General features: G+C 45.3%; 2 protein-coding genes across 3 annotated transcripts in view; one reads left to right on the top strand and one right to left on the bottom strand.

Annotated features, from left to right (window-relative positions):
* SLC26A1 (solute carrier family 26 member 1) overlaps window positions 1-23785 on the top strand; it is a 127526-nt gene that overhangs the window by 3599 nt on the left and 100142 nt on the right. The gene's annotated exons all lie outside the window — the stretch shown is intronic.
* The window catches only part of IDUA (alpha-L-iduronidase), a 60005-nt gene that overhangs the window by 8211 nt on the left and 28009 nt on the right, over window positions 1-23785 (bottom strand). Inside the window, exons 3-10 of the mRNA XM_081845129.1 lie at window positions 16908-16990; window positions 14948-15055; window positions 13458-13553; window positions 11979-12181; window positions 11132-11311; window positions 3958-4174; window positions 2099-2305; window positions 694-815 (exon numbers count right to left, since the gene is read on the bottom strand). Coding sequence (XP_081701255.1) covers window positions 694-815; window positions 2099-2305; window positions 3958-4174; window positions 11132-11311; window positions 11979-12181; window positions 13458-13553; window positions 14948-15055; window positions 16908-16990 — 1216 coding nt within the window. The remainder of the gene's footprint in view (window positions 1-693; window positions 816-2098; window positions 2306-3957; window positions 4175-11131; window positions 11312-11978; window positions 12182-13457; window positions 13554-14947; window positions 15056-16907; window positions 16991-23785) is intronic.

Genomic DNA, 23785 nt, shown 5'->3' with positions numbered 1-23785 from the left:
GATGGCCAGGAATTTCTTGCGGAAGGTTCAGCCTATGGAAAGGAGAATTATTGTGGCTCCTGCATTATTGTGAGTGTATCCTGCAGCCCTGCTACTGACACAAAAATAGTGCACTGGTGGGGGGTTTATTCTGCTTCATTATTTCCTATGCAACGCTTCCCTGACGTTACCACATGATTGCTGTTCAAGAGTCACAAAAGGTGGGACAAAGCAACCCCAAAGCATTTGTGGTATGAAAATTTATGGGATTACAGCAGGAAGTTATGGGATATGCACTGGTTGGAGATGAAGCGGTGTGGCTGCCCCAAATATTTTCCAGGCACAAACAGTATTGAAATCACGGTCATGTGGGCACACCTCAATAGCACCATGAGCACAAATAGTCATAAAAGTGCAATAAAAAAGAAGTCTGGAGGGATCCTGAGCAGATTTGACCTCTGCAGGAAGGAAAGCCTGCTTTACCTCTCGACCCCCCCCCCAAAAAAACCCTTACGCTTATGATGAGCTATACCTCCTAAGGGAGGGATCCTATCCACTTACCTGAGAGAATACCTCACTGGAAACAGCAGGACTTACTTCCAAGTAAACACATAGAGGAATAGGGAGAAATGGCTGCAGTTCTGCCCACACTTAACTCAGGACCAAGCCCTTTTGAACTCAGTGAGGATTGCATGTACAACAAACACATCGTACCTCAGCAGCTCTTATCTGCTCCAGTTGCTTCGGGGAAGGAAAATCTGGAGCTCCCAGTTTCCTCCACTGCAAATAGGGGTTGGTCAGGTAGTTATCCAAGTAGTAAGTGATGTACACAAGTCCTTTGGGAAGACAAAGGGAGCGTAACATGAAAACTCTGATTGTTAGTTGAACATCAGGCCAGAGACCGAGGCTTTCAGATATGGTGTTCTTATTCACCATAGCCTTGTAAGAAGTCCAAGTAAGGACCAGAAGAAGCTGGATCCAATCGCAAGCTTTTTAGAAGCTGCAAACCAGAAAAAAGCCTGATTTACGTGAGAGGAACCGAAGAAAGCTACTATCGAAATATATGATTGTGCCATGCCACCATGGCACAATGGTTTAGGCTGCATGAAATGGCTATTCCAAGCCAGCTGTCCTTTTAAAATAAGGTGAGCCACTCAATAGCTGCAGTAAATACAGTGGTACCTCAGGTTAAGTACTTAATTCATTCCGGAGGTCTGTTCTTAACCTGAAACTGTTCTTAACCTGAAGCACCACTTTAGCTAATGGGGCCTCCTGCTGCCGCCACGTGATTTCTGTTCTCATCCTGAAGCAAAGTTCTTACCCCGAGGTACTATTTCTGGGTTAGCGGAGTCTGTAACCTGAAGCATATGTTACCTGAAGCGTATGTAACCCAAGGTACCACTGTATAGAATCTGGTACATAGGCTGAGACCCTACCTGCCCACGGACTGTCTCGCCAGAGTGGTGCATGCTCTGGTTGTCTCCCGCTTGGACTACTGCAATGCACTCTACGTGGGGCTACCTTTGAAGGTGACTCGGAAACTACAACTAATCCAGAATGCGGCAGCTAGAATGGTGACTGGGGGCAGCCGCCGAGACCATATAACACCGGTCTTGAAAGACCTACATTGGCTCCCAGTACGTTTCCGAGCACAATTCAAAGTGTTGGTGCTGACCTTTAAAGCCCTAAACGGCCTCGGTCCAGTATACCTGAAGGAGTGTCTCCACCCCCATCATTCTGCCCGGACGCTGAGGTCCAGCGCCAAGGGCCTTCTGGCAGTTCCCTCATTGCGAGAAGCAAAGCTACAGGGAACCAGGCAGAGGGCCTTCTCGGTAGTGGCGCCCGCCCTGTGGAACGCCCTTCCAGCAGATGTCAAAGCGATAAACAACTACCTGACATTCAGAAGACATCTTAAGGCAGCCCTGTTCAGGGAAGTTTTTAACGTGTGATATTTTATTGTATTTTTGGTTTCTATGGAAGCCGCCCAGAGTGGCTGGGGAGGCCCAGCCAGATGGGCAGGGTATAAATAATAAATTATTATTATAAATTATTATTATTATAGAATCACTTGCCTTCGTGTAATGACGCATCAGGAAAACAACCACAGTGACAACTATACCTTTGTGTTTGGGGTAATTGGTTATGTTTAGAGTCACGGCACTGATGTTGGAAGATGTCTCATTGTCTTTGCTGGCATAGATCAATACGGAGGCCTGCCAGCTGTCTGGTGGCTGCTCTCGAGGTCTGTGCACACTGGCTAGGACTCCAAGAGTGTCACAGTCTTCCGATTCCTGGCTGGAGATGTTGGCAGAGACTTGCTCCTCTCCTACGCAAGAGGAAGAGAAACTTGAATCTCACTTTGAACTTGGCCTTGTTTTATTGCACCCCACCGTGCTCCACAAAAGCAGACCCACTTTCGTAGCCACCCACCCGCTGTCTCGCCTCTCCCCAAGCTGCCATTTTGCTGCTGGATCAGGCCCAGGTCCCACCTTGTACAGCATCCTTTTCTCACAGGGGCTAACTGGACGCCTCTGCGGAGCCGTGCAAATGGCAGGTCTAAATGAGAGGCGATAGTCCCTTGGGAAGTAGGCGGTGGTGTGTGGTCAGTGGAATAGGGGGACTAGTCCTATTCCTAGGACTAGGGGGACTAGTCGCCTAAATGTTCCCGGAAAATTAGTGTATTAAAGTATTGAAGTCTGGCGCCTCCTTCATCATGATGGATTACGCAGAAATGGCGATGCTTACAGGAAGATTAAGAGATAAAGACAACAGAGACTTTTAAAGAGACCGGGAATTATATTTGTTGTACCTACAGAAATCTTGTAAAGAAACAGACTCACTAGCAGGGCTTGAGTAAACACGTACAACCACAAAAATGAAGGTAAAAGACAAGGAGTAATGTCTTTGAAAATAATTAATTATAAGAAGAATTTATAGCGGGGAGATACAAAATGATAATAATGGGAATGTATTTAGACAGATGGTGATAAAATTAAGATAAAACAGTGTAAGTATTAAATGTATAAAGAACCAGAAAGGGGAAGTTGAGGGAAGTCCGGGGGTAGGGGGAGAAGCGGTTTCTCTTATTGGCATTTGTTTCTCTATTACTTATGTAGATTATGAGAATTTTAAACTGTAAAACTTAATAAAAAAAAATATTTTTTTTAAAAAAAGAAGAAGGCTGGTGCCTCCTTCCCAAAGCCTAGGAGAGAGAGGAGAGCCACTGGGAGAGCCGGGAGAGCCACTGTGCCAGTGTGGTGCAGTGGTTAAGAGCGGTAGACTCGTAAAAAGCAAGAAAAAAAAGAAAAAAAGAAGAGCGGTAGTCTCGTAATCTGGGGAACCGGGTTCGCTTCCCCGCTCCTCCACATGCAGCTGCTGGGTGACCTTGGGCCAGTCACACTTCTCTGAAGTCTCTCAGCCTCACTCACCTCACAGAGTGTTTGTTGAGATTGTTAGCTGCTTTGAGACTCCTTAGGGTAGTGATAAAGCGGGATATCAAATCCAAACTCCTCCTCCTCCTCCTTCTGCCAAACTTAGGGAAGGAGGCACGATGCTCACACGCCCCCCAATTGCCCTTCCAAGATGGCGCCTCTGGCCCTAACTGCTCCTCTATGAAAAAATTCACCAAATGTCATTGGGAAGTAGGGTAACAGGTTTGTGCCCCAGTTTGGTTAACATTGGGAGGCCAGTAACACGCACATGTATCCTCTTTTGTAAAAATGACTTTTGAAGCAGCGGTGGCTCCTGTGGTGGGAGAGGGGCCGGTGTGGGGCAGGGTGGGGCCATGGTCAGGGCTGTGCAGTTGCACTGATATTCCTCTTATGCAATCCTGGCCTCGCCGCCACTCTGCCCCAGCTAAGCCCAGGTAAGCTGCGGTGACCCCAGCGATGGGAGAGTGTATCGCCACCGCCACCACCACAAAGGCCTCTGCTGCTTTTCCTCTTGCAAACAGGAAACGGGACGAGTGGTTTGCTGTACCTAGGAGAGCCAGCAAGCCCATCACTGTGAGCACTGGCTTCCTCACCATCTGGACATGCGGCGGTTTGGTGTTGTTCATCTGAAAGCGCGCCGTCAGGGTCCTCTGCGTGAAGTGATAGGGGTGGTAGCTCAAAAACGCGTTGTCGTTGCTCAGCAAAGTGTAGTTGACGGTGTTGTTGGCTCGAGCAAGCAGCAGGTTTTGGTGCTGGGCGATAACCTGCGAAGGAATAATAATAATAATAATAATAATAATAATAATAATAATAATAATAATAATTTATTTATACCCCGCCCATCTGGCTGAGTTTCCCCAGCCACTCTGGGCGACTCCCAATCAAGTGTTAAAAACAATACAGCGTTAAATATTAAAAACTTCCCTGAACAGGGCTGCCGTCAGATGTCTTTTAAAGATAGGATAGCTGCTTATTTCCTTCACATCAGAAGGGAGGGTGTTCCACAGGGTGGGCGCCACTACCGAAAGGGGAAGCAGGAGGGGACTCACCAAACAAGCCCTGTCAGTCAGCGCAAACTCTACGCAAGGACTTCCGCTTGTACAGCGAGGCTGTGTCCCCTTTGTGCTCCACCCCCCCCCCGGCCCAAATTGGCTTGAGGCGTGGTGGTTCAGGAGGACCCCAGAGCAGCACATGGGAAGAGAGGGAGAGGGGGGATTGTTCCGTCTGGCAAGCTTGTGCAGATGCCATGTTCAACAGAGCACAATATTCCGTTCCGTTCAGCATCTTTAAAGCTTAAATAAACCTGTGATTGTGTTAGCCCCACCTTTACAATAGGTGGGACTTGTACTTCCTGAGGAGTGGTCGAGATCCAACAAACTCCAGGCAGGCCAAAAATTCAATTTTGCTTTTTCCTTTCCAATGAGTATACAGTGGACCCTCCGGATACGAACTTAATTCGTTCCGGGGGTCCGTACGTACCCTGAAAAGTCTTCAAGTCGAGGCGCCGCTTCTGTGTACGGCACAATAGAACACTTCTGCACATGCACACATGGCAAAACCCGAAAGCTACATTATCCGAAGGTAACATAACACGAGGTACCACTGTATAGCACAAACAGGGGCGTGTGTCCTGCACTTAATCTGCATTTTGTACCAAGGTAGCCCGTACCTTGTGACCTGTGTGCATTCAACAGCCTTGCATTTCTCTCATTTTGAGTAACTGTTTATTTGGTTGTGCTACCTGGCATAAATTCATTATGCTTTAGCTGGCGGGGGGGGGGGGACACAATGCAGAGCACAGACAATCCACCCTTTTAAGCCAGGGACGAGGAACGTCAAGCCTGGGGACTCAACAGAGTCCTCTTTACTCTTTACTTGGGATCTGCCCCAGGCCACACCTCCTCTACAGCCGCTTTTAACCTCTGGACCCACTCCTTTTTGCCTCTGGTACTGCCCACCACTGGAAAAGTTTTAAGCAGTGGAAATAATCATAATTTATCATTTATACCCCGCACATCTGGCTGGGTTTCCCCAGCCACTCTGGGTGGCTCCCAACAGAATATTAAAAACACGACAAAACATCAAACATTAAAAACTTCCCTAAACAGGGCTGCCTTCAGATGTCTTCTAAAAGTCAGGCAGTTGTTTATTTCCTTGACATCTGATGGGAGGGCGTTCCACAGGGCGGGTGCCACTACCAAGAAGGCCCTCTGCCTGGTTCCCTGTAACCTCACTTCTCGCAATGAGGGAACTGCCTGAAGGCCCTCTGAGCTGGACCTCAGTGTCTGGGCTGAATAATGGGGGTGGAGAACCCATTTGATTTCTGGGATTCCAGCAGGCATTGTCCACTATGTATAGTTACAGATAGGTAGCCGTGTTGGTCTGCCATGGTCAAAACAAAATAAAAAAAATTCCTTCCAGTAGCACCTTAAAGACCAACTGAGTTAGTTCTAGGTATGAGCTTTCGTGTGCATGCACACTTCTTCAGATACACTGAAACAGAAGTCACCGGACCTTTCTATATAGTGAGAAGGTGGGGAGGGGTATTACTCAGAAGGGTGGTGGGAATGGGTGATTGGCAGATAGCTGCGATGAGCCTGTTGACGACTCTTAACGACTGCAATAGGTCTAACAGGAAAAAGCAAGGGGTGAGAAGGTGAAAAATGGCTTTGTCATGTATAATGAGATAAGAATCCAATGTCTTTATTCAAACCAGGTCTCTCCATAGTTTTAAGTTTGGTGATAAGTTGCAATTCAGCAATTCAGCAATTCAGCAATTCAGCAGCTTCTCTTTCCAGTCTATTTCTGAAATTCTGAATTTCAGAAATAGACTGGAAAGAGAAGCTGCTGAATTGCAACTTATCACCAAACTTAAAACTATGGAGAGACCTGGTTTGAATAAAGACATTGGATTCTTATCTCATTATACATGACAAAGCCATTTTTCACCTTCTCACCCCTTGCTTTTTCCTGTTAGACCTATTGCAGTCGTTAAGAGTCGTCAACAGGCTCATCGCAGCTATCTGCCAATCACCCATTCCCACCACCCTTCTGAGTAATACCCCTCCCCACCTTCTCACTATATAGAAAGGTCCGGTGACTTCTGTTTCAGTGTACCTGAAGAAGTGTGCATGCACACGAAAGCTCATACCTAGAACTAACTCAGTTGGTCTTTAAGGTGCTACTGGAAGGAATTTTTTTTTTTTTTTCCCACTATGTATATTCAAGTACATCTCTGTAAAAGTAATGACTGGGGAGCTCTTCTTGTTTTTAAAAATAAAAGCTGAAATTCTCAGTTATATTCTGGACCCAGAATCACATTCTATGGCTTCTCTGTGTTCCTGCAAAAGATGTTGGGATAGACACTGCCCCAACCTTTAGGTACATGAATCTTCAAACACTTTTTCCCCTTTAAACTGCCTCATTTCTCCCCGATATTTTACCCCAGTACAGAGGACAAGACGCTAGTGTTTATGTCCGGCTATGGAAGAAATGAAATCCATGTGCAAAGCTGTACTGTGCGCATCTTGAAAACAAGAAACGCAGCATAATAATTTGCTGTCAGGATCCACTAAGAAGCCTTTCCAGTAGCTTTGGCTGACCTAATTCCCAAGCCTTGCTAAAATTAGGAACTTAAGAGGAGGATTGCAGCGGTGTAACTAATCAGATATAAAAGGATTACCGCTCAGTAACAAAATACACAAAGCAGCAGGTTAGGTTGAAAGGAGCAGAAAGGAGTTCCAGAAAGATGATTTCAAAAATCGGAAACTGAGGAGTTCAAGTAGTAGTCAGTGAGGATCAGGGGGCTGTACAACCAAAATTGTTACAAACCATTTTTGGTAATTTCTAGCACTCTTAGTTTACTATGTGTAAATAAAATTAGCCTATACTCTTCACCGATTAAGCCCCCTCTCCACTGCCCTCCTCTTTTGCTGAGACGACAAAAGATATGAATTATAGACCATAAGCTCAGCCAAAGCAGGACAGCGAACTATCCTCTTATAGTCTGACAAGTTCCTGCATATTAACAAATAAAGAATGCTAGGAAACTGGCTGCCGTGACAGGTGGGGCCTGAATATTACAATAATCCAAGGCGTACACTGTGTAGACAGAAATAGAATCATAAGAGTTGGAAGGGACCCCGAGGGTCATCTAGTCCAACCCCCTGCAATGCAGGAATCTTTAGCTCAATCCCATGACCCAAGAGTCTCCTCCACTGATTTCTCTTGTGGGATCCCTGGCAGATGGGGTTCAGGCCCTTGAATCAGCCATGGAGGGCAGGTGGCCGCCAAGTGAAGTATTTGACTTTTCTCCGTAGGAATTAATAACGATCCTTTGCTGATACAGTCATACCTTGGATCCTGGACGCCCTGGAACCCAGACGTTTTGGCTCCCAGACATCGCAAACCCAGAAGAGATTGTTCTGGTTTGCAAACATTCTTTTGGAACCCGAACGTCTGACGGGGCTTCCACGGCTTCTGATTGGCTGTAGGACCTTCCTTCAGCCAATCAGAAGCCATGATTTGGTTTTTGAAATTTTTTGGAAGTCGAATGGACTTCTGGAACAGATTCTGTTCGATTTCCAAGGTACGACTGTACGGGCAAAAGGCAAGGGGAACATTCTGAGAATCAAACGCTCCCTCGGCAGAAGGCAGCCAGACTGTCTCCTCACCTGGGCACAGGGCGGCAGAAACAGGGTGTGCAGACAGGGAAGTTCTGATGGCTTTAGACTTCCATTTATTTATTTAAGGTATCAGTATACAGTGGTACCTCAGGTTAAGTACTCAATTCGTTCCGGAGGTCTGTTCTTAACCTGAAACTGTTCTTAACCTGAAGCACCACTTTAGCTAATGGGGCCTCCCGCTGCCGCCGTGCCGCCGGAGCCCGATTTCTGTTCTCATCCTGAAGCAAAGTTCTTAACCTGAAGCACTATTTCTGGGTTAGCGGAGTCTGTAACCTGAAGCGTATGTAACCCGAGGTACCACTGTAATGCTTTTCAGGGGAGCCTCATGCACAAAGCAGTTTACGTTAAAGGGCAAAAGAGAGATGAAACCATATTTCCTTTTTAAAAGAGCTAGATATTTCCTCCCATTAGGCCAAGATGGCCCTCTGGTGGCAGGGGTGCAATGGAGCCATCTCAGCTGGAAAACCAGGAGCTAGAGATACTGAATATCTCCCCAGGCTCTTCTGTCTTTTTGCTCTCTTCCCTTCATCTCAGGACCAAAAATGGTCCTTCAGTGGCCCCCTGGTGGCAGCTGGAGGAGATATACGCCACCTCAGCTGCAGCTGCATCTTGTATTGTGGTTCTATTGCGTTAAAACATTTTGGTAGATCTTCACAAACTTGAAAAGCAGTATATGCTTGTTCAAATAAAGAAAACGTCTCATTGCCGACTCAGAAAATATCCACTGGTCTCACACATCCAGAAACGAATGCCTCTTTTTTTGGAGTGATAATTCTGGAGACGCCCCAGCCAGGAGCCAAAGCAGCTCCAAAAACGTTTCTGAGCACAATTCAAAGTGTTGGTGTTGACCTTTAAAGCCCCAAATGGCCTTGGCCCAGAAATACCTGAAGGAGCATCTCCACCCCCATCATTCAGCCCAGACACTGAGGTCCAGCACCGAGGGCCTTCTGGCGGTTCCCTCGCTGTGAGAAGCCAAGTTACAGGGAACCAGGCAGAGGGCCTTCTTGGTAGTGGCACCCGCCCTGTGGAACGCCCTCCCTTCAGATGTGAAGGAAATAAGCAGCTATCCTATCTTTAAAAGACATCTGAAGGCAGCCCTGTTCAGGGAAGCTTTTAATATTTAACGCTGTATTGTTTTTAACACTTGATTGGGAGCCACCCAGAGTGGCTGGGGAAACTCAGCCAGATGTGCGGGGTATAAATAATAAATTATTATTATTAACATCAGTTTGCTGTTGCTCAATATTTGTTGTCAGCACGTGCGCTGACTGCCTATCTTCTCAAAATCAACAAAAATATTCAAAAAGAAGAAAAAGAAGTAAATTCCATTGGCCCATAAATCCCACAAAGCTGGGGAACAGGAGTGTGCTATGGAGATACTCTGCCTAGGCCTGAATATTCCCAGTGGCTCAAGGGCTCAGGACAAAAAAGCCTGTGCATGATGTTAACTATGGGAGTCAGGCAAGCATGGCTTGATGGTGAAATTTAGGGGTGAAGAGGCTTAAAAGAGGTGAAGTAAGGGCTAGTTCACACATGCACGTAGATGACTTGATTTCTCCTCACTTGCCCACTCAACCCTTGATGACTTTCAGGGGAAAGTGTGAACAAAACTCACCCAAGGCTGGATTGAGCCATTGGTCTGTGAGGCCAAAAACCAGCAGTCCATGTGCTGGATATTGTGGCAGAGGAATATGCTAACCCACAAGGCCAGGCCAGGCGATCCCCCTAAAGTGGCAGGATCCATAAGGGCAGCAGATCCTGATATAAAGCTTTCTTCCCCATGCCTTCCCAATGTAGACCTTCACTTACCCCCTTCTTCCCTAGTAGGGAGGTGAGCACCATTTTGCAGTTTGCCTCAGGCGCCAAAATGCCTTGGGCTGGCCCTGAACCTAACAGAATCCTTAAGTCAAATGATCCCATCAAGGAGATCCTTGCTCCCCTTCAGTGCTTGCCAGAAAGTCTGGAAATGACAAATCTCCAACCCGCAAGTATAAGATTCAACAAATTGGCCTCTCTTTTTGATGATGATGATGATGAATTGAATTTATATACTGCCCTATATAAGCAGATCTGAGGGTGGTTCACAGAAAGCAATATTCTCCCATAATTCAGTGGTGATGTGGCACCTAGGACTGAGCCAGAGGTCACATACCACAGTTAAAGCCTTCTAATGAGGTGTTTATCAGTGGAATTTTTTGTCATTAGATCACAGGATGAAGAGAAGCAAGTCTCAGAGGCCTAAATATCAATGTGATTGCAAAATCACTAGCTGCAAGTGTCCATTCTCTCCATTAGATGGTGCACTAGTCATATGCTAGACGTATTGATATTTCTGAGGTACCGACATAATATTCATCAGGCCCACTGAGTGCCTGTTCAACTCCAGTAGAGCCCTTTGTGTAGACAAGGGAGTTGTCCAATAAGAATTCTCAGCCTACTCGTGTGGTATTTTCTGAGACCTTCACAAGAATATTTCCTCCCTGCACAAAAAAACCCCAAAGTTCTTGTTTACAGTGGAATCTCAGTTGTTGAACGCTTCAGCAGCTGAACAATTCAGAACCCGAACGCCAACCACCCAGAAATGAATGCTTCCATTTTTTATTGTGCCTTGGAAGTCGAACAGCTTCTGTGGTGCATTTCTCAATTTTTTCAATCGCTTTTCCCAACCGGCAATTGCACTTTGGTTATCAAACGTTTTGGAAGTCAAATGGTCTTCCAGAACGGATTACGTTCGACAATCGAGGTTCCACTGTATAAGATACCTCATTGAACCAAGAAACTCATGGGCTTCACAGGGAATTTTTCTCCACCTGCCAAAAAAAGTTACTTGTTTATAAGCTACACCATTGGGCCAAGAAATTCAAAGGCTTCTGTGGAAGAAGGAATTCCTTGTGGGCCTTGACAGGAGAGCTGATACGCTAAAGAAATCACACCTATGTTTAAACAGAGGCCTATAGAGATAAAACAAATGAGGATGGGCACCAGGGAAACAGAAGAGATGGCAGAGGTGCAGAAAGCAATGCAGCTCAAGTCTACCTTAGCCACCATGGCCGCATAGGTGACATCCGCTCTCCACAGCTGGGGAACTGACCATCCCACCAGCGGATCTGCCTCGTCGTTGTATACAGGCACAGAGGTGAACGTGGGAAAGAGCTTCTGGATCTGTCCCACTGCTTCAATTTCTTGTTCTAAGATGTACAGCGACTGCCCAGCTCCCTGTGGGAAGAGCGGTTATTATTTATTTGATAGATAGCCTATTTCACAAGGCAGTTATAAAAAAGTAAAGGACCCCTGGGCAGTGAAGTCCAGTCAAAGGTGACTATGGGGTGTGACACTCATCTGGCTTTCAGGCTGAGAACACCAGCGTTTGTCCACAGACAGCTTTCCGAGTCATGTGGCCAGCAGGATTAAACCGCTTCTGGTGCAATGGAACACCATGACAGAAACTAGAGCGCATGGAAATGCTGTTTACCTTCCCTCCGCAGCAGTACCTATTTATCTACTTGCACTGGTGTGCTTTCCAATTCCTAGGTTGGCAGGAACGGGGACAGAGCAACAGGAGCTCACCCCGTTGGGGGGATTCAAACCACTAACCTCCTGATTGGCAAGCCCAAGAGGCTCAGTGGTTTAGACCACAGCACCACCAAGGGTAACAACAAGATCATGTAACTGAAGCACCTGGGATTTTCTAAAGTGGTGTACATATGCTATGTGGAATTAAAAAACGAATTGTTGCAAGAAGCAGTTGTCAACGTTTGAATTCAATTCAGAACCTTTGCACCATGTAGCAAGTTTTTTGTTTTTAGTGCACAAGAGGCAATTAATTGCGAACACTTAACTTGGGACAGGCACATCTCAACAGCAAATTGAGCAGGGAGCTGACCTTCTTATGCATGGCAATGTAGTCTAGCCGGACGCCAGTCTCTCCAGTGAAGAAATTAGTTCCGTTGTGGCAGTGACACAGGAGGCTCCAGCACATGGGGGACTTTGGGAATGGGTGGAAGGAGTCTCCAGGACCTCCAAATTTCAGCTGAGAACTGGCTTGTCTTAAACCTTCAGAGCAAGCATCATAGTAGTTGAGAAATCCTAGGAGGAAAATTGAACAGTCAACAATAGGCCTAGTGTTTCGGTAGTAATATCTAGCTCGGAGGAGAGGAAAGTGTCTCGTTTCTTCAGAACGTACTGGAGTGAAACAGGGCAAAGAAGGCCATAATGTACCACATTTGCTCTGCAAAAATCAACAATTATGGGCTGTTTATATAAGAAGGTCCAGTTATCTGTGTGGCTGTGAGCAGGTCATGCTATGGGCTATAGACACCCATTGAAGATTCCAGTAGCTGCAATGTGATCCTGACATACAGAATTCTTAAAGCGTGTTTCTAGCCCTCATAACTGTAAAAGGTAAAAGGTAAAGGACCCCTGGATGGTTGCGGCCAGTCAAAAGGCAAGTATGGGGTTGCGGCGCTCATCTCGCTTTCAGGCTGAGAGAGCCAGTGTTTGTCCACAGACAGTGTTCCGGGTCATGTGGCCAGCATAAATAAATTGCTTCTGGCGCAACAGGACACCATGATGGAAAGCAGAGAGCGCAGAAACGCTGTTTACATTCCCGCCGCAGTGGTACCTATTTATCTACTTGCACTGGCATGCTTTCGAACTGTTTGTCTGCTAGCACAAACACAAAGAAGGGTATTGTGGTACCTAAAAGACAAATATTCAGAGTGGAGTCCCTAAGATGATTGGATGGTGCCTTGTACACCTCCTTCCTGCAACTCCTGCAGCCAAGCTGGTGCCAAACGTATTGCTCTGCTTTCCTTTGGACCACATCACAGGGGCCAAGTGGTGGGTCTTGTCAACTGGGCAGCTCAGGACCTCCACTTACACTGCCCAGGCTTGCGCGCCAGGGAGAACACATTGATGCTGCTAGTGCAGCAGTTTAACTTCAACCCCAAAGGCACACTCCATTGTCTCTCAAGGCAGATGCCAACAACAACCTGAGGTACCCATAGTTCCATCCTCAGCAACATGGTAGGTCAAAAGATTTATGGTTTTGAAAAACAGCTAAGCAAAGAATATTACCACAGTGTTGCTATAAAACACTTTATTTTTATAATTTACTTAGTTTCTCCTAGGCAACATTCCTGCTGTAACCCCAGTGCCCAGTTTGGTAACTTGCATGTGTTGATTTAGCTTTTAAGAGCTCGAATGACGAAAAACAATATCTCTGTGAGATGGCAATTTGTGCTGAGCTTTTTACAGGGTTGAAAATGGAACATTTCTTTATCTTGTTTTCATAAGCCCTGATCTCTGAACTTTCCCCACTCTGCTCACAGTTAAAAACCGGGAGGATTCAAAAGCAGCATACCATTAACTGTCATGGATACGTTGTCAAAGTCATGATGATCCGGCTCATTCCAAGTCTCAAAATTCCATTTAGAAACATGCTCCAATCCATAACGTTCTGGAAATCAAATCTGCATTAATAATAATAATAATAATAATAATAATAATAATAATAATAATTTATTATTTGTACCCAGCCCATCTGGCTGGGTTTCCCCAGCCACTCTGGGCGGCTTCCATAAAAACCAAAAATACACTAAAATATCACAGATTAAAAACTTCCCTGAACAGGGCTGCCTTAAGATGTCTTCTGAATGTCAGGTAGTTATTTATCGCTTTGACATCTGATGGGAGGGCATTCCACAGGGAGGGCGCCACTACCGAGAAGGCCCTCTGCCTGGTTCCCTGTAGCTTTGCTTCTCGCAATGAGGGAACTGCCAGAAGGCCCTCGGCGCTGGACCTCAGCGTCCGGGCAGAATGATGGGGGTGGAGACGCACCTTCAGGTATACTGGGCCAAGGCCGTTTAATTACAGCTTTGTCATATTAAGCAGTAGACTTTCATTTAGCTGAACACGGAAATCTCAGTTGAAAGGCTGTTGTCCCAAACTACCTCTTATTCCTTTAAGAGGAATTTCTGCCTTTAGGGGGCATGTTCATACCCACCCACCCACAATCCAGGACAGATGCCACTTCCACAAATTACTATTCTGTGACAGTGCCCAAGGTATGGGCTGGATGTTGATTTACAGGATAAGTTGCAAAGGGGGTGGCAGGAAGAAAAAACTCCCCCGCTTTTTTCTGGTTCCATCCCCCAATTGATTTCCCCATGGGTCAATGTCTTTCCACAGAAACGAAAAGGTTCTACACCCATGCTCTAGAGGTTTTCCAAACTTGGGTCTCCAGCTGTTTTTGACTACAACTCCCACCATCCCTAGCTAGCAGGATCAATGGTCAGGAATGATGGAAATTGTAGTCCAAAAACATCTAGAAACCCAAGTTTGTAAAACTGCTCTAGAGCATTCCTCGTCTAATTGTTAATCTTGCCTTGAAGTTTGATGTCCTATACAGCCGTACCTTAGATCTCAAATGCCTTGGCTCCCGAACAAATTGGCTCTCGGACGATCGAAACTCGGTTTTCGAACGTTCTTTTGGAAGCCGAACATCCGACACAGGTTCTGCAACTTCTGATTGGAAGCTTCCTGCAGCCAATCAGAAGTCGCACTTTGGTTTCCGAACATTTTGGAAGTCGATTGGACTTCCGGAACGGATTCCGTTCGACTTCGAAGGAACGACTGTAGTTGCTTGTGGAATCCCCTGTTGATGTTCTCTTGGCCACCCAACTGTAATCGTACACAGTTTAGTAAATTATAAGCCATGAAGCACACTAACTTAGGGTCATTTAAAGAAAGGTTCAAGGATTATTTTTTAAAAAAGCATTTTCCCTGGACATTGCCCTTTAAGATGTGTTTGTGGACATGCTGAGCTGACAAATTAACATTTTGTTAACTCACCTATATATCTTCCGGCCAGCTGTGTAACCAGGTCCTTCCATTGTATCACCTGCCTTTTATCTTCAAAGTCAGTGAAGTATCCCGAGGGACTTCCCATCAATTCAAATCCTGAGTTTGGGGGGGGGGGAGGAAAACCCACACAAACCTGTTCAGTGCTTTTGAATTGAGAGGTGCCAAGCATCCATTGGTTTGTGCTTGGGCGCCATGGCCAAGAGCCAAAGAACTATGTGACCGTGAACATGGGTAGGCGATGGGAGAGTCTGGCAGCAGGGTCCATTCTCTGCATGACTTTGGCAGTTTGCAGGGAAGAGAGAAAAAGGAAAGAGCTAAACAAGTGGTGATAAAGGCACAGGGTACGGGTTCAGACAATCAGGGTTTTTTAAAATGGCACACAAATCTATTGGGCGCATCTATAATGGCTCTTTGGGTCCAAGCCATGCCACCTTTCCATTTGATCATACAAATACTCTGAGTGGATTAGGACTCTTTTGGGAGAAGGGGAAGGATATAAGCATGTGTCAGGCTTCAGAGAATCAGATCCCTTCCCCAGTGGCAGCCAAGAAGCAGATAAACGAGAAGAATTCTTACCATGTAATTTATTCAGTATTCACAGAGAGAGACGAAGGAATGCAGTCTCTATTAAATAATGGCATTGCTCTGACTGAAGTCCAACCTGCTCCATCTCTCCTATTCTACGTCATCCCTGCGCCGGCCGATCGGAGCTTTCTGCCTCTGAGCTCTCTGTTCTACTACTCTCAATGCCCGCCTGGTCCTGGGAGAGGGGGTATCAGGAATGCTTTCCAAAGACATTGAGTTTGTCAGTTGTCTCTCCCTCGGTGCTTCTTCTTTCTGCTGTTCCTCTCCCAATTATTTACCAGCTTTCCCCCTCTGCAGCCTCTGTACTATGGCCTTCTGCAAACCACTATTCTAAATCTATACTGTCCTCCTATTCTTGGGAAGGTGCAGGAAGGGGCCCGCCGCGGTCCCCACCATTCCTCTTCAGTCCAGCCTGATAGCATAAAATTCTACAGTTGGGAGGGACCCCAAGGGTCATCTAGTCCAACCCCTTGCAATGCAGGAATCTTAACTAAAGCATCCATGACAGATGGTCATCCAAACTCTGCTTAAAAACTTTCAAGGAAGGAGAGTTCACCACCTTCTAGAGTCCATTCCACTGTTGAACGGCTATTACTGTCAGAAAGTTCTTCCTGATGTTGACTTGGAATCTCCTTTCTTGCAACTTGAAGCTTTGGGTCCTACCCTCCAGAGCAGGAGAAAACAAGCTTGCTCCAGCTCTTTAGATATTTGAAGACTGCTACTATCTCTCCTCTCAGTCTCTTTTCCAGGCTAAACATACCCAACTCCCTCAATTGTTCCTCCTAAGGCCTAGTTTCCAGATCCTTGACCATCTTGGTTGCCTTCCTCTGCACATGCTCCATCTTGTCAATATCCTTCTTCTATTGTCGCACCCAGTGCTGGACACAGGACTCCTGTGTCCAAGGCAGAATAAAGCAGAGCTATTCCTTCCCTTGATCGGAACACTATACTTCTGTTGATGCAGTCGTGAATAGCATTAGCTGTTTTTGGTGCTGCGTTACACTGCTGACTCATGTTAAACTTCTCAGCTAACCCCCCCCCCCCCCAGATCCTTTTCACATGTACTGCGGGCAAGCCATGTGTTTCCCTTGAGTTCCGAAGTAAAAGGACACCATTCAGCTGAGTTGGGAGTCTACACTTCTGTGCTTACATTATTGCAGAGATTGCAGAAACTCCCAATTTGCCCTTGCCCCTTGCTCATTAAAGTTGGTGGAAGTTTAACTTAACATCGGCGTGCTAAATTTCTGCCGTTCTCAAAGAAAGCACTGTACAGAACTCCTAACAACTTAAGCTATACATTGCTTAACGGAGTTTAGAATTGGCAGCATTTTTTTTAATAAAAAAACCAAGTGATTAGATTTACCTGGACGTAGCTTGTTTTCCCAAAGAAGATCCATGAAGTTATCCAGGTTGGTGAAATTGTAATGAAGTGTCCCATTGGCCTCCCTGCAGAAAACATTTGATTAGATCCACTGCAAACCAAGAAGTCTGATCGCCAAAGAACTGATGCTTTTGAATTATGGTGCTGAAGGAGACTCTTGAGAGTCCCATGGACTGCAAGAAGATCAAACCTCTCCATTCTGAAAGAAATCAGCCCTGAGTGCTAACTGGAAGGACAGATCCTGAAGCTGAGGCTCCAATACTTTGGACACCTCATGAGAAGAGAAGACTCTCTGGAAAAGACCCTGATGTTGGGAAAGATGGAGGGCACAAGGAGAAGGAGACGACAGAGGACGAGATGGTTGGATAGTGTTCTCAAAGCTACCAGCATGAGTTTGATGAAACTGCGGGAGGCAGTGGAGGACAGGAGTGCCTGGCGTGCTCTGGTCCAGGGGGTCACGAAGAGTCGGACACGACTAAATGACTAAACAACAACAACAACATTGCAAACCAAGTCAATTCCCCATTAAATACAAAGACTTTGGGCCAGAGCAATCATGCGTAGTATTCATAAAATGACAACCTGCATGAGCAAATGACCCATCAAACTTCCAAGATCATAGGCATGACTTTCCTGTCAATAATAATAATAATAATAATAATAATAATAATAATAATTTATTATTTATACCCCACCCATCTGGCTTGGTTTCCCCTGCCACTCTGGGTGGCTTCCAACAGAATATTAAAATACAATAACCTATTAAACATTAAAAGCTTCCCTATAGAGGGCTGCCTTCAGATGTCTTCTAAAAGTCTGGTAGTTGTTTTTCTCTTTGACATCTGGTGGGTGCCACTACCGAGAAGGCCCTCTGCCTGCTTCCCTGTAACGTGGCTTCTCACAGCGGAGGAGGAGGAAGAGTGGAAGGAAGGCAGGTACAGACAGCATCAGGTTCTGCTCCAGTCCGACTGATTTCCTTCACCCCATTTTTACATGTTATAATTCACCTTATTACTTTAAATTTTAAACTGCCTTGGGTGCCTTGGGTGAAAGATGGTATACAAATGAAATAAATATTGTCTTAAATGCAATATTTTTGTATGAGCAAACCACATGACCTCAATTTTCTGAAAACGGTCATAGATAATTTTATGCATGGAGCCACTTTTGGTAACTAAGCTAAACTTTCAAGTTGTTCATTCAAGGAAGAGGACACCTTTGAGGGGAGAAAACAGTTCTGTACCCTGAGGTTAGTTAACTGTGTCTCTGCCAGATGCTCCCCTATGTACTATTAAAATATTTACTTACACAGCGAACAAGCAAAAAAATAATTAACTTTAGTTTTATGTCAGCCAAATACAGCACGTGCTGGCTTCACAAAAGGAGGTGGAGGACATCGAAATATCTTACTGAGTTTGGCAATGCAAGAAATCTATCGTGAGAGGATTTTTATCATACCATGCGTATCTATAGAAGAATGAACAAAGGGATGTCACGAATCTGATCCCGCATGTGAGATGGAACTGCAGGCACATTATATTTTATGCATCACAGCAACAATATTATATCAGTGTAGCTGAACTGTATATGCAACAAGCTCACAAGCTGGCCCGGTTACAGCATATCTCCTTTCCCCAGCCAGATGAAAAGGCTACAGGGAGCTGAGGAAAGTCCAGTTCGTGTAGGAAACAACAAGGGTAGGCTTTCCAGGACCTCGGAGAGCACCTCACAAAAAAGGATTTTCCTTCATTAAGCCAAACCAAGCAGCAGTGGTGTCATAACCCCAGAGTCCATCTGCAGTTAGGACTTGGACTTAGAGGTTGCAGAGTCTCCAGCTATGGAGCCAGACCAGGGGCAGGGCTCCGAGCTTGCTTCTGGTGATCAGGGGACCACAGCTCCGTGAACATGAGCCCCCAGAAGAAGTTCCCATATCTGTAGGGCCAGAGCTCAGACACCACAGGCACCTACCCCTGAGGAACCAAATGCCTCCAAATGGACCCAAATAGTCCTGCAGTTCAGGGAGCATGCCATCAGGAGTGCCCATCCTCTGATCAGAGGGTTGGCCCTTTAAGAACCTAAAGTTAGCCGTCAGGGAGTGGCACCTGAGCAAGGTAGCCTAGAACCAGGATCTTGAAAAGGCTGAGTCCACTCTCAGCTTCTGTCAGAGCTATCCATGGTCCACCAACCCCTGACCTGCCTTGTTGCCTTCTCTGCAGGGTCCAGCATCCAGCCCAAGGAGGACAAGTGCTAGCCAACTCAAATGTTCAACTTCCCCTGCTCTTTAGGTGAGAGCTGGCAGGTTTTAAAAAGCTGGGAGCCATGAACTCCAGGGCTGCTATATAATAATTTCCAGACACATTTCCCCTCGATTGTACTATATTAAGCAATGTCAATGCCTTAGGGTTGCCAGCCCAAGTCAGTGTTTCTCAAACAGCTGTTGTTGGATTACAACTCCCATCATCCCTAGCTAGTAGGACCAGCGGTCAGGGATGATGGGAGTTGCAGCTGGCGACCCAAGTTTGAGAAACATTGATCTAAGAGCCAGTGTGGTGTTGTGGTTAAGAGCGATAGACTCGTAATCTGGGGAACCGGGTTCGCGTCTCCGCTCCTCCACATGCAGCTGCTGGGTGACCTTGGGCTAGTCACACTTCTTGAAGTCTCTCAGCCCCACTCACCCCACAGAGTGTTTGATGTGGGGGAGGAAGGGAAAGGAGAATGTTAGCCGCTTTGAGACTCCTTCGGGTAGTGATAAAGCGGGATATCAAATCCAAACTTTTCTTCTCTTCTAAGTGACCTCTAAAAAATGGTGTAACCAGTACAAGGGTCTGAAAAGTCAGAAAACTCCAGATGCTACCATGCTCCACTCCCATCTTTGAAACTTATCCATCCGATTCAGCCCAGGCTCTCTCCATGGATCTGGCCTGGGAGCCAGTATTTTTGAAATCAGAAGATGTTTGGATAAGCAGAACCAAGCCTCAGTGTTAGAATTACCTGGCCTTCGGAGCGAGATGGAACAGGAGAACATTGGGATGAGCAAAGAGCTCAATGTTGCCAGGAGGATTTTCCTAAAGCTGTGCTGAAATCTAACTGACCTGACAGCTTGTCTAACCCCCCCCCCCCATTTCAAGCAACGGAAACCAGTCTGATGTTTACTCTAAAAGCAAGTAGCACAGACACAAAAAGCTTGTTCCACCCGTAGTTTTAAAAGTAAATCACGGAGCAAAGGTCAAGTTACAAAGGGAAGATCTCACATTTAATCTCAAACTGCCAGGGGGGAGGTTGTGGTTTTAATTTTCCACGCAGGATTTGCTAATATTCCCCGTTTCTCCCCACCGAACGCCCGACGATACTGTAAGATCGCCGTTGTGAAATGCCTATGAATAAGGAGGGTGCATCTGAGGGACGGAACTGAGAGCACAACAATGAGAGCCTTCAAGCTGCTAAAATACGAGGCCTGCGATTTCCCACTAACAGAGCCAGCCTTGCTCTGTTAGCTGATCCTGGGAGCTTCCCTCAGCAATGCGTGTGCCGGAGGAATGAGGCTGTGCGAGAGGCAGGTTTCAAAAGGAGAGAGATGCAAACAAAAGAATCATTAGCTCCCTGCTCGATGGAGGTGAGTGAGCTTCTGGGCGAGCTTTAAATGTATTTCAAGTCCTAGACTGTCGTGATTTTTATGGAGAAAAACAGGCAACAGAAGCAAAAGCCAGCCGGCTTTAAAAAGCACAGTCCTAAATTAGAGAAATCATCCCTCCGTATCGGGGCAGCGGGTGGCGTGGGAATTTGTATCTGAGCTGAGCATCAGGATAATGCTGAACTGTGACACATCGCCCAGTTTTGATAGCAAGCTTATAAGGCAATTTCAGCCTGGATAGCCTTCTAATTGCATTCATTTATTTCACTCTAGACTTTCACAGGATGACATAAAATGGATTCTTCTTCCTTTAGTTTCATACACTGACATATTAATTTTCTAGCAGATACTGGTCTTAGAGTAGCATCTATATGCCTTCAGAACAGGTCTGTAAGTGAACTCTGGATAGCATTTCTGTTTTACATGCTGCTTGCTGGCAAAGGATCTGCTGCTCTGAATATTATCTGGGCTGAATGTCTGCATCATTTCACCTTAATGTAACAGGTGATAGATAGCTTTCCCAGCTTCCACAAAAAAACAAAACAAAAACCCAGTATCTTCTTGGACTGAAAAAGAAAGCATTTGAGTAGGGTGGGGAAAGTGTGGATACTATATTTTAAGAGCTTGTCCTATTTTCACCCACTTTCCTGATACTGCTCAAAGAAAGTATCCAGTATACGACGACAAATAATGTCAAACCAATTTAAAAATGCTAAAGAAAATGTATCACCCTCCATGACAACACCAACAAGCAGGTTTGCGGTAGGATTTAAGAGTGCCACTGCTTTGAACGGACTTGAAGTAAAAACCAAAAATTCATTCATGGGAGGTGCACACACACACACACACACACACACACACACTGAGCCAAAGGATTTGAAATGATGAAATTACACCTGTGATGTTTCTATGCAGAACTGTATGTAGGCATGTAGATAGTATAATTTGTATACTGCTTTTCAAGAAAGTCTTCCCAAAGTACCGTATTTTTTGCTCTATAAGACTCACTTTTTCCCTCCTAAAAGTAAGGGGAAATGTGTGCGCGTCTTATGGAGCGAATGCAGGCTGCGCAGCTATCCCAGAAGCCAGAACAGCAAGAGGGATTGCTGCTTTCACTGCGCAGCGATCCCTCTTGCTGTTCTGGCTTCTGAGATTCAGAATATTTTTTTTTCTTGTTTTCCTCCTCCCAAAACTAGGTGCATCTTATGGTATGGTGCATCTTCTAGAGCGAAAAATACGGCAGTTTACAAGCCACATATCAAACTACAAGATACAATTTAAGGCCACACGTTAAACATCACAAAAGCAAACATCTCAGAACTGTATTTCAAAACGTTGACCTTTAGCACTTTAGCACCTTTAGCACTTATTATTATCATTATCATCATCATCATCATCATCATCATCATCATCATCATCATCCCTTCCTTCCCCTTCCTTTCTTTGTTTTTCTGCCTGTTTTGAGATACCTCCAGTTATGATCAGAAGGAGCTGTGCTATTAGTTTTGGCCCCGACTGCTGCAAGGCTAACAAACCGGAAGCCCTTATCCCTGTTCCTGCTTAAAACAAAACAAAACTGTGTCACAATTAAATTAAACTGAACTCTTGGCTTCACTGAATATTTGACAATATTAAACCACAGCCAGATCATAGATGATCAATTGACAATGTCTGACCAGTAAGTTCACTTCTCTGCCAATCCTTTTCTTGGTTAAAAAGCAAAGGAAACTGTTGGGTTATAAATATGGATTCACTAATTAAATATTAACAATTACTGGGTCAAATGTGATTTGGATACAATATTAAGAGGAACTGGGACTAGAACCAAGATTCCGAAGTCAATTCATTTAGAAGGCCTAAGGTACAATATAAGCAACATCTACTGTTTCCTCAGATGGGTTCAAGGGGCAAAGTAATAGAAGTTCTGGATATTATTGAAAAAAATATACAAATTGATAGTGAAAGGAAGAGTCCCTACAAATCTGACCTGTCTTGCCCACCTTGTGAATGCTGCCAGTTTGGGACAAACTGTTTGAAAAAAGACTCAATTTCAGGGTAAACTTATTCTAGCTTTCATGACTTATTTAAGAAGCAGAATTTGGGTTTAATGTCTCTAAAATATCTGATTTTTAAAAAGGCTTCCTTGCAGATGAATCTGTTTGCTCACTCATCACTTAATTTGCAAAACTCAAACAAAATTTGGCAAAAGAGAGGAGAAATGAAGACTAAATCATGGAAAACAAAAAAGAAACCTCCAATTTATGGTTTACAAAGTTTAGACCGGTTGAATTATTTGGTTTGCCTAGATGTGAGATTTTAATTTGTTTTACTGCATAGCCATAGTTTAACACTCGGTTTCTTAAACTCCTTCCTCATGATTTATCCAAACCAGATTCAATTTCCTCACCTTATAAACTGTCTCTTGTTTTTAAAGCGCAGCAGCAAGGCCAATAAATGCTTGCCAAGTCTATTGGGGACTTTGAAGCAGAAAGGAGAAAATGGCAACCATCAATGAAGGCATTGTCACGGTACCACGTATCAATCAGCGAGGCAAGTATAGCTAACAGCGACACAGAAGTGGCACCCGGTGACTCAATCGTTCACTCTTCCTAGCAGAGATTTGGGAATCCCCACGTGTTGGCAGCATTTATAGCATTTAAGATAGATTGTTCCAGATTTTATACCCTGCCCATATGACTGGGTTGCCCCAGCCACTCTGGCTTCCAACATATATAAAAACATAACAAAACATTAAACATTTAAAAAAATCTTCCCTATACACGGCTGCCTTCAGCTGTCTTCTAAAGCAGTGTTTCCCAATCTTGGGCCTCCAGCTGTTTTTGAACTACAATTCCCATCATCCCTGACCACTGGTCTTGCTAGCTAGGGATGATGGGAGTTGTAGTCCAAAAACAGCTGGAGGCCCAAGGTTGGGAAACACTGCTCTAAAGGTTGCATAGTTACCGTATTTTTCGCTCCATAAGACTCGCCTAGTTTTTAGAGGGGGAAAACAAGAAAAAAAAAATATTCTGCGCATGTAAGCGGCTCTCGCTTTTCTTGCTTATAGCAAGCAAAGTGAGAGCCACTTACATGGCTTCTCTCCAGCTTTGCGCAGCTCTCACTTTGCTTGCCCATCTCTCCTCCCACCTCGCTGTAAAAGAGGAGGAAGAGACACCAGGACAGGTGCTTTGCTTGCTTTACAGCGAGGCAGGAGGAGGGATGGGCAAGC

The sequence above is a fragment of the Podarcis erhardii genome (assembly GCF_964252035.2).
Source record: "Podarcis erhardii genome assembly, chromosome: 17".
NCBI lineage: Eukaryota > Metazoa > Chordata > Lepidosauria > Squamata > Lacertidae > Podarcis > Podarcis erhardii.
The sequence above is the reverse complement of the archived record's forward strand: the minus strand, read 5'-3'. Positions and strand labels throughout refer to the sequence as shown.